The sequence below is a fragment of the Girardinichthys multiradiatus genome, chromosome 1 (assembly GCF_021462225.1).
Source record: "Girardinichthys multiradiatus isolate DD_20200921_A chromosome 1, DD_fGirMul_XY1, whole genome shotgun sequence".
Classification (NCBI taxonomy): domain Eukaryota; kingdom Metazoa; phylum Chordata; class Actinopteri; order Cyprinodontiformes; family Goodeidae; genus Girardinichthys; species Girardinichthys multiradiatus.
In genome coordinates, this window is record NC_061794.1 from 7,405,468 (window position 1) to 7,422,045 (window position 16,578).

Here is a 16,578-nt window from a genome sequence, read left to right on the forward strand (position 1 = left end):
TAGTCAGTCAGTCATTTTCTACCGCTTATTCCATAGTGGGTTGTGGGGGAGCTGGTGCCTATCTCCAGCAGTCTATGGCGAGAGGCAGGGTACATCCTGGACAGGTTGCCAGTCCATCGCAGGGCAACACACAAACAACCATGCACACACTCATTCATACACCTAAGGGCAAGAGTTACCAATTAACCTAACAGGCATGTCTTTTGACTGTGGGAGGAAGCTGGAGTACCCAGTGAGAACCCATGCATGCATGGGGAGAACATGCAAACTCCATGCAGAAAGACCCATGGCCAGGAATCGAACCCAGGACCTTTTTGCTGCAAGACAACAGTGCTACCAACTGCGCCACTGTGCAGCCCGCTTTGTGACATAGTTTTTTTATAATACTTCTAAAATTAAAAATGTTTTAATTCACTTCATTTTATTTATACAGTGCCAGTTCACATACAGAACTGCTCTAAGAGAGTGTTTCCTATGATTTGCTGCAAGTAAGGTGCAAAGATATATAACTATGCTGCATGCACTGCTGCCTTGCAGCAAGAAGGTCCTGGGTTTGAATCTCAACCTGGGCTCTTTCTCCTTGGAGTTTGCATGTTCTCCCTGTGGATGCATGGGTTCTTCCTGGCTACTTCAGCTTCCTCCCATAGTATGTGTGTGCAAGTTTGTATATCATGTGTGTCTCTCTGTTGTCCTGTGATGGACTAGCAACCCGTCCAGGGTTTATCCTGCCTCCCCGGCCCTGCAATGATAAGCAGCTGTAGACCATGGGTGTAATAATATAGAGGGACAAATGGCTTGTTTTAAAAAGTGTTTAGGGTGAAAGATCATAATGCTAGGAATTGAAAAACAAATCACACACCTTTGAAAGCACAATTATGTTTTGCCCCCACAAGACGCTTTTGATTCCATTACAAACCATCTATGACTTTCCTATCATGCCTCAGCATGTCTACCTCTCTATTGTCTCCAGATCAGCAGATGAAGTTCCTCTAAGATATTCCATCCTCTGTCATTTTTTGCTGTAAAGCTTCACGTGTTTTTTAAAGCATAGACTACTGTATTTTTATTGGGAAACTTAAAACACTAAGAAATGAATGGAAGAGTCACATGAGAGTCACAAGGAAAATAAATGAATGAACTAAAGTTTTTTTTTTGGAGTAAAACAGCTGAGGTAACCAAATCTGTAAAACTGAAAAATTATTTTCTCCAAACAAAATTAAACAAGAAATCAAACAAATACCAGAGAAATTCTTACAGAGATTAATCAGACTATTTGTGAACAAAGACTCATTGAAGTGGGGTTGTATTAGGAGCTTATGAAGAGTAAATATCTTACTTCCGGTAAATATCTCTGCTACCTTCTTCATTGGGATAAAACAGAGATTGTTTTTAGAGCTAGTGGCTAGTATGAGCAGGGCCAAGACAAAAGAGGATTTATATTATGGTAAAACAACTTCAAACTTTGAACCTGTCTACACAACAGTGGTTTCTGGTAAGAATAGAAATGTTTAGTTGCGCTTCAACTTTTTTTTTTTTTATGCGCAAGTGTTTTCTCTACAAACGTCACAATCTGTGTTGGCTGCCGGGGGGGGGGGGGGGGGGGGGGGGGGGGGGGGGGGTATATGGCTGGGTCGGGGGGGCTTGGTACCTTGCCTCTCGCTCTGTGTGTCTTTGACATGGCGGCTGCTGCTCTTGTGCCTTGCTGGCCGCCTACTGTTGTACTGCGCATACGGTTGACCTGGGGTTTATATCTAGCTGCTCGGGACTGCTCCTGCGTTCCAGAGCCAAATCTATCTGCCCTTTGTTGTACAGATGTACACTTCCAGGAAACAGATACATCTATTTCTACACATATGCCCACACATACACACACACATACACACCCGAGCACCAACACACAATTAGTCAAATGCTTAAAGGTAATACAAACAAAGGTTACTATAACATCAATGTGGCCTGCCTACTCTGATGCTGGATTGAATCTGGAATTAATGAAGTTAATCGCACAATTAGGATAGATACCATTTTGAAATATTGTACGCAACCATCTGCGTCATATGGTGTGCCTGAAATGCATCTCGACTGCTGACCAGTTTAAAATCCACAGACGACGAAGATGTCATCAATAAAAATGGCAGATTGCAGAGTACTTACTTATGCTGCTGACTCTTTTGAATCTAACAACGGTTCTCCAACAAAGTACTAATTTTCTATTTTCACATCTACTGTCGCCGTGTGAATTGAGATTGTAATTAACAGATCTTTTTCAAGTGATCGGTGTTGTGTAAACAGGGCCTTAGTGGGCTATGTGAACACAATTCTGTGGATTTTTACACTGACTAATCAAAGTTACATAAAGCATATACACTTTTACAGTTTGTAATCTCTCAGCAGAACCCATCCATCCATCCATCCATCCATCCATTGTCCTTATCCCATTATTCTTGCAGGGCACCAGGTGGGCTGGTGCCTCTCCGGTGCACAAAGAATAATATAGCATACATGAAAACTTTTCATGCCTCAGATTGCATTAAGGAGCTCTAAGAAAACATTGGGTAGGTTTTTGTTTTTCTTTTGGATTCATCCATCTCATGCATGCCATTTCCACTGCTGCAGTTTGTAATGAAACCTTACTGTGCATACTAACCCTGTGTACCTCCTCACTTTAGAACACTTCAACCTTTTTATTACCCAGCTCATTAAGCAGCAGTATTGATATTGGAAGATTAGTACAGTCACTGTCACTGATCACTTTAAAGAATTGTGGCAGCCCTAAGGCCGATTCCAATGTTTCTCTAAAATCTCTAACTATATAAACTATAACTAGGATTTAAGACCTGCATTAAAAAAAATATTTACTTGTCATTTATAGTTGTCAAAATTCCAATTCGTGTAAACAAAATATTTATATTTATAGTTTTCCCAAAACTATCTCCAAAATCTCGTCTTGTCTTATTCCTCTGAAATCAACATTTTGTATTGTCTCGTGAGCTTGGATGCATCATCACACACCCCTTGGCTTTACAAAAGCAATAGTCAGTGTGTGAATTCCCTTGGGAATATTGATTCTGACCTTAACTCTGATATTTCCAAAAGATTTCCAGCATTTCCACATCCTTCATGTTCCATTACAGACAGTGGATAAAGCTCAAAGCAACTTGACTGTATTACATGCAGCCTTCTTGTTATCTGCTGAAACTCTTGCTCTCTCTCGCACCCTGAAGGATCCGCTGCCTATCTTGATGTGTTGTAGAAAGTAGTTTTCTTCTTTCATTTCTGTGCTTCCCCTGACTTCATTTTAAACACCTCACTGATAGTGAAAATAGCTAACTTTGAGTCTCCTTTACTCACTAACAACTTTTAAACCAAATACCAGTCACCAGCTGATTTCCCAGTGAACCAGCAGTGTAGAGAAAATGTTTGACACAGATTTCATGCCTGTTTGTCTTCTTGACCTTTGCTTCATAATTAGCTGTAAAGAGCGGTGTCATGTTTACCGGCATATCATATAATTATGCTCTGAAATGTGCTGAAGATGTGTGGAGACATGCTGGCTTTGCTTTTGGTATTATGATTTTAGGAACCATAGTGAATTACCTTATGTCCTCTGAAGAAACCTTTTGGGATGCCAGTGACAACCTGTCTTACCCCTAATGAGACAATACCTGATCCAGTGTTTCAACAAGATAACGCCTGTTCATACATAGCACGTCATCTTTGAATCAGTGCCAATATGCCGGAACCCGCAGACCATCTAAAGCAGCTGTGGAACAACTAGCCACAGGATAGGATACAATGACTATATGATTCTGTTCTGCACTGATACTCATACAGTACCTATAGTCTTTATTTTTGAACAGAAAGCTTACATGCACAGTATGTGTTCTGTTAAGTGATTTAGCAGTAGCAGAAGGTATAATTTTCTCAAAATGTCAGATGCACTTAAGAGTATAGTTGTATACCTTTGTCAAACCCATTTACAACTTCAGTTTCATGTGCTCTTAATCTCAAAGTAAGTTCTGATTGTGGAGAAAGTTTTGGGTTACGTAAAAGCCTATTTGAAAGAAATTAAAATGTAATGAATACATTGAGATCGCATATTCTTGCTGTGTGCACTTCCAGATCATCAAATGGAAAATTGTATTATAATTACAGCCACTGTGTATTTTGTGTCCTTCAACAGCTCTGAGGGCAGTTGGTCAGGAGCTCCCATCGAGCCCTCATGGCTGCACTGAGGGAAGCTGTTATCCTGCAACAGGAAACCTTTTGATTGGACGGGCTATCAACCTGACCGCCACCTCCACGTGCGGTCTGGACAGACCGGAGCAGTTCTGCATTGTCAGCCACCTGCAGGTGAGGAAATAAGTGCACCCTTACTGGGAAAAACTGGACTAAATTCTCTCTCTGAAAGAAAGCCTAGAACATAAAAGTGGGAATCAAATGGGATAATTGCACTTAATTATTCCAGATCAGTTTTGATAATTACAAGTTATGTGGCTTATTATTACTGTGCATGTTGTGTCAGAATGAGTTGCTGGTTTACATTAATTTCTTTACTGAGGCAATAGTGCCTCTCGCGATGTGATCTAAGCTTGAATCCTGAACTGACCTCATTGTGATCATCTCATCAGTCCTCTATATATATATACGTGGAACCTTGCTGTCAGGAGGAATGGAAAAAAACTGCTGTTATGTTTTCTTTTTTTGTTCTCCTCCGTCAGTCACTCTCCACCACTTCATAAGTAATTGTTCATCCGTTTGTTTGTTAGTAGTATGATGAGCGAGGCCTATCCGGAGCTCCCCTGGCACCAGATGTACCCACACTATCAGTCACACCTTCTCTCCAACCATGCTCTCTGGAAACTTGTAGCAGTGTCTGTTTTCTACTTCCTAGTGTCAAACCTTTCTCTTTCGGGTTGTCACTTGTGTGATTGCATGCAAAATAAGAGCAAAATTTGAAGTGATATGTTTATTGTTGGTATTTCTTTTAGTTGTGTCATTGTTGTAGCTGACATATTATGGGAGATTTCATGCAAATGCATAAAATATTAAAACTGTACAAATATGGAAGGACAGAGGACACTAGAAACAAATGTAGCTTTTGACAAAGAATATTATTAGCCAGCTGTGTTTCAGCTCAGGATTTCTCAGAAGAATGACTGTTGTGTTTTAAGTTAGAGTCTGAATATGGACTCTGTGCATAATTAATGGCTAATTGACCTAGTAGGATATTAAACACAACAGATCATCAGAACATCACAACAGAACAGATTATTTAAACTACCTGCAGCTGCGGATTGTATTTGAACACAGGAAAAAAATGTACATGCTACAATTAGCAGCTATTATAGATGTTATATATTGTCTGTTGTTCAAGGTATGTCATTATGGAGTTATAATATAATATGATGTATAATGTAATATAATGTAATATGTAGAACCGCATTTAAAGAAGTGCTTCTATCTAAGTTTCGATTTTGGACATTAGAACAATTTAATAGCACATTGGGAAGATGCAAATCCAAACATTGTCCACAGTAAGGCAAGTCTTTGGGGTTACTGATGGGGCAGAATGTTCTGTCTTGGACTGGCTGTCAGAACTTTTCTGTATTCCCCTGAGAACACATGGGACATCATATTGGCCAATGCAGTTCTGCACAATATTTTACTGGTTTTATTTGATTCCCTACAGCATGATGATCTGATATTTTGCCTTCTTATATGTGTCTATTAAATCTTTATCTTTGGCAGGTTTGATATTTAAAAACCAAGAAATACATTTTCACAGACTTTATTTGACTTGTTCATCCAAGACGAAAGAGATGTGTGCGAGGTCACCAAACCTTTGAATAAACAGCTGTATGAAATCTATATCACAGTTTTCTACAACCACCATGTTTATCAACACTGGACTGTCTGTCCACTGAAAATGGCCAGAATTGGGACCCTTTCATATATTACCTGTCTAAATTGTCCTACAGTCATTTCTGCACCCAGATCTACACAAGTTATTGAATAATGGTTCTTGAATTGCAGGATATCATATTTTGTGGTGGATATTAAAAGGTGTGTGTCTGTTAAAGGATTGTGCAGTCAGATTTTAGGAACTTTGTATAGATGAAGATTTATAAAATCTTTCTTTTAAAAAGTGAAGTGAGCTGCTGCAAGTTCCAAGCAGCTTCCAAGAACAATCTGAGCTTTTTGCTAAAACAAACCCAGTCGATTAGACAGGTTAGACAGAATGCATTTATTCAAATAAAAGACACCAAAGCCTCTCATTACTGATTGCTCTATAAGGAGTCTTCACAGCTTTTCTTAAGGAACTACCTCATCTGCCTCTTCTCCAGTAAAAAGAAATAATGGTTATGGCAAAAAGGGGAAAATAATTAGTTGCCCTGGCTGTGTGCTTTGAGTCATTATCATACTGGAAGACCCAGCCACGACTTTTCTTCAATGCCCTTACTGAGGGAAGGAGGTTGTTGGCTAAGATCTAACAATACATGGCCCCATCCATCCTCCCCTCAATACGGTGCAGTCCGTCATCCTGTCTCCTTTGCAGAACAGCATCCTCAAAGAATGATTTTTTCACCTCCTTGCTTCATGGTAGGGATGGTGTTCTTGGGGTTGTATTCATCCTTCTACATCCTCTAAACACAATGAGTGGAGTTTAGACCTAAAAGCTCTATTTTTGTCTCATCGGACCACATGACCTTCTCCCATTCCTCCTCTGAGTCATCCAGATGGTCATAGGCAACCTTCAGATGGGCCTGGACATGCATTGGCTTCAGCAGGAGGACCTTGTGTGCACTGCAGGTTTTTAATCCATGGCGGCATAGTGTGTTACTTATGGTCTCCTTTGAGAGTGTGGTCCAGGTCCAAGTTCAGGTCATTGACTAGGTCCTGCTGTGTAGTTCTGGGCTGATCCCTCACCTTCCTCAAGATAATTGATGTTGCATGGAGCCCCAGGCCGAGAGAGATTGACCGTCAACTTGAACTTCTTCCATTTTCTTATAATTGCTCCAACAGTTGTTGCCTTCTCACCAAGCTGCTTGGCTGTTTTCCTGTAGCCCATCCCAGCCTTGTGCAGGTCTACTATTTTACCCCAAATGTCCTCACACAGCTCTCTGGTCTTGGCCATTGTGGAGAGGTTGGAGTTTGTTTGATTGAGTGTGTGGACAGGTGTCTTTTATACAGATAACGAGTTCAAACAGTTAATACAGATAATGAGTGGAGAACAGGAGGGCTTCTTAAAGAAGAACTAACAGGCCTGTGAGAGCCGGTATTCTTACTGGTTGTTAGGTCATCAAATACTTATATCATGCAATAAAATGCTAATTAAACTTAAAAATCACAATGTGATTTTCTGGATTTTTGCCTATGTGCCTATAATAAAAATTAAAGACTTTGCTTTGCACGTGGGAAAACCTGCAGAATTGGCAGTGTATTAAGTACTTTTCCCCCCACTGTAGGAACACATTATGTGTGCAGACCTCACAAAGAAGAGTCTCTCGCTAAGAATTTGAGGCAAAAAGAAATCAGAAGATATAACAAAGACAGATTCATTTATACTCTCTACTCAACAGCCTTGGTTTCAGATAATGTAGAAGCAAAACAAAACTGGTTGCTATTAAATCCTCTGATAGTAGTACTTATCTACTATCAGAGTGGGATAGAAGTGAGCCACTGGTCATCTTGACCTAACACATATTCCTAAATTCCCTCCACAGGGCTAATTTATGCTCCATGTGTTTAATTCCTGTTTTGTTTCTGAGCAGAAGTTGACTTCTTTGACTTCTGCATTGCTGCTGTAGAATCTAGTTTCCATTAGAGAAACGTTTAAGATCTTCAGTTTTATGTGAAGGCTCTTTATGGTTTGTATTGTATTTGCCATTTTCAATAGATAAACTCACTGTTCTGTGAGCAACTCCCATCTTTCCTTTGTGACATAAACAAATGGATGAAAAAAGTGCCACCTTTAACTAAAATTGGCGAACACTAATATTTTGGACACAGGGACAATCAGTCTATGTAATAAAGCTTTCTAACAGGAAGGGTGCATAAGCTAAAATGTCAGGGACTGTTGATCAGTTGTCTTTTTGGTCGTGTCGTGGTGCATTTTCAAGTATGAAAGAAATCTGAGGATATTTTTTATGTGTAATTTCATATAGCCATCCCAATCTTTGCCCAGACAACTAGTCCAATGTGTTTTATGACCTTACATACGTATCTCACAGAACACCTCTAACACACAAATAAAAAAATATGTATTTGTATTAAAAAACAATGTATCTTTAGGTGTGTTACTAGATATTTAGCACATCTTCAGTGAACTTTAGCTTTTAGACCAACAAGTTCTGCGCTTTAAAAGGGTCTCGTAGGTATGTCCAAAATTATCTTCTATACCGGTGAAACTGAAAAGTCTCCACCACCAGATCTGTAGAGACACAGAAATAATCTACTCATTCTGCTATCTCAGTAGCTGGGCATAGGCCAGTTACCGATGTCAAAATGTACCGCCATTTTAAGGTAAGGTTTCAAAACCTGTGACTGAAGTAGAATTTATTGAAAGAACATATTTATGAATCATTGTCATGAGTTTCTTCTCTTTATGTATGTGTCTTTGTATTAAAATCAAAATATTGATGCATAAATGTCATTAGCAACATTGAAAGATAAATATATCCATATTCATTCGAAGCGATTGAATAATTTGAACTGCCCAGTTTTTTTAGTATTGACTTATATCAGCTGTAGAAAATCTCATATATCTTTTTCTTTTTTAACAAGTTGCGAAATATTTTGTTGTACATTTGAGAAAGGCTTTTGTTTTACAAATATTTGAACTTGTTGCTGCCATCCGCAATGTCAAGAAAAACATGATAAACTGAAACACTGAGACAGAAAGGAAAACAAGCATATTTGTGTTCCACTTCTGTCAACACCTTGGTGAAGTGGGACACTCCGCTGAGACAGCCTCTCCTTCACCTCTGCAGCAAGGAGCTTTTTTCCCTGCATTCCTTCACATTACACTCCTGGCATGTTCACCATCTTGTTTACATTCATTTCTCTCACATCCGTACATTTCCGCACGGCTGCATGTTTGTGCCTGCACTTCCATTGCTACAGGGCAGAAATATTCAGCACTGTCAACTTCGAGGTGAACATAATTGACGTTCTGTGCTTACTACACCCGTAGTTACTACAGTACAGGTGAGGATATTGTGACAGCCTGGTATGTCTGAAGCCATTTTAGCGCACGGCAGAAAACATTCGTCTTTCAGCTTTTAAATGTCTACACATTCATCTGTCACTCATGTTTGACATGTCTTCTAGGTAGTGTTTTTCTTCTCTCTCTAGATCAGATTGCATGGCTCTTTTTTCTAGTTTTCTATAGAGTGGGGACATTTAAGCTGGTTGTTTGGAAGTCTACTACATTTCAGCTCACTTCCTCAGTGGAGTTAAAGCTGTAACCACTACCTACTACTTGCTTTTTGCCAACTATTAAGGAGAAGAAATGTGAGGAACGGGGCGTAAACAAAGAGAAAAGGACAAAAAGCAAAGAAAAGAGAAAATCTTGTGCGGCTAAAAATCTCTGAGGTAATAATAGCAGCAAAGTCTCAGTTACACAACCTGAGTTGAGGTAGAGAGGAATGAGGAAGGTGGGATGTACTTTCTATTTTTTGTAAAACTACCTTCATAGTACAACATAAAAGTGTTGTCAAATCAGCTTCAGGCTTTAAGCGGTGCATTTTTGGAACAAAAAACTTTTAGTTAAGTTGACCAGGCTTGACTAATGGGAGAAAAATAAGAGCTGAGAAGACGAGATGAGGGTCTTTAATGCAAAATCAGCAATACAGTTTTGCCTGAAAGACAAGTTTCATTCGTATCAGACTGTTATATCTTCATTTTTAGGCATCAGAGCCTAAGTGTTTCGACTTGGTTCTTACAAGTAGTATGTTTTTTGAACATCCACATTTGCATAATGCATTTGAAATTGTGTCTTTCAAAAGTTCTAAGGAATATTGTATTGGTAGGATGGGCGTGATTCTTTGGACGTGCGCACAATGGCATACACATGTAAAACATGGCACGTGTGCACATCCTGTCGTGCACATCCATGAGCATGCTTTCTTTGACCAACTCAGCTGAGCCCATTTCACAGCCATGTTGTTGGCAGCTTAATCACCCTTGACAACAGCCTAATTAAGAGACCCTGCCCTGGAATCCACTGGTTCTCTGTGCCAACTTACCCTCATCTCTCTGTTTAGCCCCTGTTCGTTCTCTCTGTGCCCCTCTCCAAGGCCTCTTCTCAATTGCAACCCCCCCCCCCCCCCCCCCCTTTTCCCACATCCAAACTCTTTCAAGCGAATGTTTCTCTCAAAAAAAACTGAGAAACAATCTCCTTTTTTTGACGTCACATTGATTTCGATGTTAATGTGAAAAGAAAATGATGCATTATTTTCTACTTTCCTTGCAATGAAAATCTGTAAAGTGTGATGTGCATTTGAATTTAGCACCTTTAACTTTGATACCCCTAAATAAACCACAGTGCCAAAAACTACCTAATCAGTATAAACAATAGAACCCTCCTGTGTGTAATCTCAGTATAAATGCAGCTGTTATGTAAAGCCCTCAGAGGTTTGTTAGGGAACTTTAATGAACACACATTATCAAGAATGAAAAAATGAAAAGGGAATGGCTCAACTGCAAACCTACCAAGACATGACTGTATATCAAACAGACTGGTAAAAGAGAGCATAAATCAGAGAAACAGCCTAGATGCACATGGTAACTTTGCAAAGAGGCATACACTCCTCAAATCTGTCCCACAAATATACCATAAGAACTCATGCTTACAGTTTGCCACAATCATGTAGGAGACATAGCAAACCTTTGGAAAACGGTGCTGGTCAGTTACATTTTTTGGCCAAGATGCAAAACAGGTGGCAGTAAAATAACACTGCACTTAACCCTGACCACATTATTCCTGTGGTTAAATACGGCGGTGGCAGCATGATTCTCTGGGGATTACGTCTGCAGGGAAGCTGGTCCAATTCCAGTAGGACAACAGGCCCTAAATATACATCCAGAACCACCATGGAATGGTTTAGATCAAACTGTATTTGTGTGCTTGAAGGCTCAAAATACAGATGTAAATCTAGTACATAATCTGTTTAAAGGCTAGAAAATTGCTCTTGCAAATGCTCTATGTCCCAGTCTGAGAGACCTTGAGCTACACATAAGCTTAAAAAACCTGCTGCTGCAAATGGTGGTTCTACAAAGTGTTGATGGAATACAAATGCTTGAAAAACATTTCCTTTCGCTTTGCAGTTATGCACCATTTTATGTTAATATATTACAGAAATCCTAATTAAATCAATGAAGTCTGTGTTTGTAACATCACAAAATGTGAAAAGGTTCTAGGGGTGTGAATACTTAGCAAAATATTAAGTTGTGTATTCTGTAAAAAGCTGGTGTGATCAAACAGAAAAGGTATTTTCTATAACCCTAATAACTAGTCTTCTGCTTTCACCTGAGCTGTTTCTCCTTATGTTAACATTTAGAAATTAAGTGAATTGATTTATTTTGTTAAATCAGACTTTTCTTTATTATAATAGTCTTTGTAGCTGTCTCAACCCCAACACGTTGTTTTTCTCTCATCTATCCTGCCCACATGTGCAGCAGCCCAAAAATGTACTGGATGCCCTGACCTCCTGTCTGTACTGCACCACCGCATTCATAAAAAATACTGCCTTTTGCTCTTCATGCTTATCTTTAATGATGGTCCAATCTCTCCTGCCATTTGTACTCCACTCATATGATTTTACTGTCTAGCTGTTTCTGCTCTACTTCCCTGGAAAAGTTTTTTTTTGTTTTTTTTTTGCCTTTTTTTGTTTCAGACAGATCTTTACAACATGGCCAACATTTAAACAACCAGTCAAAAAGATTTAGCACAGAATACACAGGAGGCTTTGTATTTTCTTAACCTGTTACAAAAATGTCAGAATAACTCAATGAATGATTTCACTCAGAGTTCAGACATTTAGGCCTTATTTTGACTTTTTGAGGTGTTTAGAGTGTCAGGGGACCTTGGGGAACTTTATTGGACTAAGGTCCAATTTATGCTCCCTTATTTAGAATTCAGTTCAGTCCAAATTCACTCAATTCAACCCATCCATTTTCACACCCATTTTTACCTAGGGGGCATTTAGAGAGACCGGTTAACGTAACAGTCATGTTTTTGGACTGAGGAAGGAAGCCAGAATACCTAGAGAGCTTCATGCAGAAAGACCCCTGGCCTGGAGTCACACTCAGGACCTTCTCGCTGCAAGGCAACAGTGATACCAGATTCAGTTGATCCATTAATGCAAATTAATGAAAAGATTTATTTAGATAAACACAGCAAAGAGAATAAATTCTTGACTTCACTGTCCCTTATCCTGCATAGGTATGTGGCAACGGTGGAGAGGAATGACCCCTAGAATAGGCTCCTTACGCTGTCCTCATGGTGAAGCCACATGTGTTCCGCTATAATGTTTGATGGTTTGTTAGACAAAGACAGAGCTATTTGGCCACAAAGACAAGAAGGAGGAGCAACAGTGAAGCTTTTGTGCCAAAGAAGACTGTAGCAACTGTCAAACATGGATGCTGTGGAGATGCTTCTCTGGCTCTGGTACTGCTACTACACTGGTACTGGTAAATTTGCCACGGTGGAGGGAATACTGAAGAAGAAGGATGAACTACAAATTCTCTACAGCAAATCAGCAGCTAAAACTGGTCTTAGAGTTGATAAAATAGATTCACATTAAGTATTTGTGAAAAAACATTCCGAACGCCTGGCTATCAGTGTTTAAGCTTAAAAACCAGGTGTGTGTAAGGAAAAGGAAAGGTTTAAATAAATATTACCAATTCTACCAAAAAGAGCGTTGAAACATTCAGGCAGAATTATGCCAGTGGCTTGCTAATGGCTACAAATAGTATGCGGTGGATCGGGCTGCACAACGTTAGAAAATCTTGGGATGGGATGGTGATATCAATTTTCTTCTTTCCTATCTTTCTTTTCTGTGTTCCATCACTCTATGACCTTTTTTGGGCAATGTCATTTGTGTCCAGTGTGAGCATCTGCTGCAGTGAGACTCTGTCCAACTGAATAAATATTATACTTGCATGTAAAATACATGTACATAATGCTTGGAATGTATTAGCTTGCAATTATTGGACTCCAAACTGTCTTTTGAGATATGAATATTGCACACACTGATATTATGATGATGATATATTTGTGATTTCTTGTGCAGCGTTAGTGGTGATTGATTGATTGATTGATTGATTGATTGATTGATTGATTGAAGTGCCATGCACTACAAAACAAAATGGTTACATACAAATCACATGCTCCATAAGAGTATCATTACATTTTAAATTCAAGCGGGATATAGCTTGTCTTCTTTCCCAGACTTTACAAAAATAAGCAACGAATTCAAAGATTTCCCTAATTTACATCCACTTTAAATATTTTTCCTCTGAAAACCAAAACACATCTGTGTTACCTATATTTATGTATTCAAATAAAGTTTTAAATCAGAGTACAAAGGACAGTAAAGAACAGAATGATACTCATCTTCCACCACATTATGGTCACAAAAAACACAAACTCTCTCCTCTACAGGGAGACCTTTATACCTACCCACTTCCACTTCTAGGCTACCAGTTCTGATCCAGACACAAAGGGATCACTGTTTTAGGGATACATTTAATTTTACATAGGGTTTTTTAAATTGAATTTCTCAGTTTTGCCTTCCTACAAATGTCTTGTTTCCATTGTTTTTAAAACTCATTAAAAAAATTGTTTTAAGAAATTTAAGTTGCACTGCAATTTGTTTATGTAAATATAGCTTAAATCAGAAGTGACTATAATGTGACAATTGTTTAGTCCAGGGATAATTATTTAAATAATCACATAAAAATCTTCTTGGTCAATCTATCATCTGGCAGCTGAGTGAGGTGGTTCCATAAACGAAGCATCTCCAGTCTTTGCGTTATAAGGTGGAAGTGCACCTTGCCGTATAAGTAGGAGTGTTTGTGTATATTCAAATCTATATGTAAAGTTGTAACATTGTGTAGATTAAGACAACATACAAGAAATTAAAACTTGTTTTAAAATGATTTATGTTGTTTTTGTACAATTATTCCGCCCTGGAAGAATTGTTGAAACTCATTAAAATCCCCAAATAGTTGCATTCATGCTCATAACTTGATGTAAATTTTAGACCAGAACTATATGGGCAAATGTGATACAAAGACACTAAGGAAATGCTGTAGCCTGAGCCCAAATCAGCTTTCATTCAAGCCTTGATACAAATCTCAAGAAAAGCATGCAGTCATAGCTGGTGTTGTTTCAAAACTTGCATAACATTTGCCACAAATCAGTCCTTTACTGGTTTCTTCTTCAGCTAAATATGTTCTCTGCCTCACCAGGAACAGGACAAGTGTTTTGAGTGTGACTCGCGCCAGCCGTACGATCCCTACCGCCACAGAAACAGCCACCGTATTGAAAATGTGATCTACCTAACAGACCTCAATGGGGATGAGACCTTCTGGAAGTCTGTCAACGGTGTGTATTTACTGTTACACAATGAACACAAACATGATCTGTTTACCCATTGCTTCTGTTCTGTGAAGTCATGTTTCCATGACACATCCTGGAAACATAAAACTGTGTGAGCATCTACAGCTGTGACTAAAAACATGGTCATTTGTTCATGAGGTGTTTTGGTATGTTCTTTGCAGGTAAGGAAGACGTCAGCATCAGACTGAACCTTGAGGCCGAATTCCACTTCACGCATCTTATCATGAAGTTTAAGGTAAGTCATTATCTACCCCTTCTACTATAGTGGGTTGCCAGAACATGCAAACTCCGGGCAGAAAGACCAGGAGTCGAACCCTTCTTGCTGCAAGGCAACATTGCTACCAACTGGGACACCGTACAACCCTTTAGTTTTTGTAATTTTACTTTTGCTATTATTACTTTGTAATTTTATGTTGTTAACCAACCTTGTTAACCGAGTATGAATGTATTTTTTACGCTTACTGAAAACTAATGCTCCTCCCATTTTCTTAGAGACTAACCCCTTAACATTCACCCCAAAATGTCTAATGTGCTCCAAATGTTTATTTTTTGGAGGCAATCCAAACGCCTGGTTTCTCTGTAAAGGTAATCTTCAATATTTTAGAAATAAATTGTGACATTCTGATGTCAAAATAATGCACTTAATTCTTTTTAGCTATTTGGGGTCCTGTCCATAGGCCCCCACAGCTTAAGGGGCTAAAGATTAACATTTGAGGTTAAAATTCCTGCTATTTACATCTATATATGCAAAAAATGTAAAAGGTGTTGTTGACCCATTAAGCCCCTAGGAAAACAGCTAAGGGTTCATCAGGAAAAAGAAATGAAAGATAAACTTATGATGTCAGTCAAAGTAAGCTATGAAAAGGTTTGTGGTTAAGGCCTGCAAAATGAAGTTCTACTTTTTAAAAGATGTGCAGCTAAATATTAGGTTTTGCTAACCTTTTTTCTGGTGATGTCTTTTGTAATTTTGATGGTGTCTTCAAGCTACAACCTTTAGCTTTCCCTGGCGTAAAGAAACCAGTGTAAGGGTCAGCACCTCTAAGTCTGAGGCCGTAGTTTTCAAATGGAAAAATGTGGATTGTTCCATCAGTGTCTGTCTCAGGCTTAGAAGTGAAATCTCTTGGTGACTTGTTGGCGAGTGATGGTAAGATGCTGTGGGAGAAGGGTAGATGGATCTGGGCCTCTGGGTCTAATTAAATTCAATTCAGTTTATTTATATAGCGCCAATTCACAACACATGTTGTCTCAAGGCACTTCACAAAACATTGAACAGTGCAGTCAGATTCAGTTATTTATTCAAATTCAATAAAAAGTTTTTCCATCTAAGGAAACCCAGCAGATTGCATCGAGTCAGAGATTTGTAGCATTCACTCCTCCTAGTTGAGCATGTAGCGACAGTGGACAGTTACTGGCGTTGACTTTGCAGCAATCCCTCATACTGAGCATGCATGTAGCGACAGTGGAGAGGAAAAACTCCCTTTTAACAGGAAGAAACCTCCAGCACCAGGCTCAGTGTGAGCGGCCATCTGCCATGACCGACTGGGGGTTTGAGAGAACAGAGCAGAGACACACAAAGAATACAGAAGCACTGATCCAGGAGTACTTTCTATGGGAAGGAAAAGTAAATGTTAGTGGATGTAGCTCCTTTAGTCGTTTCATCCAGAAAGAAAGAACAGATAAACTTTGAGCTAGTTTTCAAGGATAGTCTGAAAGAGAGCACATATAATTAGTTACAGTAAAAGCTCAAAACACTTAAACACTGAGACAGGGCCAAGTGGATCATCTGTAGAAGGTGAGCATTAAGTTGTTGCCAGCAGAAGCTTGGACAATGACACTCTCCAGAAAGGTGTCACAGGTAGACACAGAGTCAGGCCAGGTGTAGCTTCTAGAAATAGAAAAAAGAGTGTACATAAGTTTAAAAACTGAAATAACACCAAATAATGCAAAAT

General features: G+C 39.1%; 1 protein-coding gene across 3 annotated transcripts in view; it reads left to right on the plus strand.

Annotated features, from left to right (window-relative positions):
* lamb2l (laminin, beta 2-like) overlaps positions 1–16,578 on the plus strand; it is a 96,870-nt gene that overhangs the window by 24,746 nt on the left and 55,546 nt on the right. For all 3 annotated transcript variants that reach the window (XM_047366677.1, XM_047366686.1, XM_047366696.1), the window contains 3 exons: positions 4,184–4,353; positions 14,479–14,614; positions 14,791–14,864. In XM_047366677.1, coding sequence (XP_047222633.1) covers positions 4,184–4,353; positions 14,479–14,614; positions 14,791–14,864 — 380 coding nt within the window. The remainder of the gene's footprint in view (positions 1–4,183; positions 4,354–14,478; positions 14,615–14,790; positions 14,865–16,578) is intronic.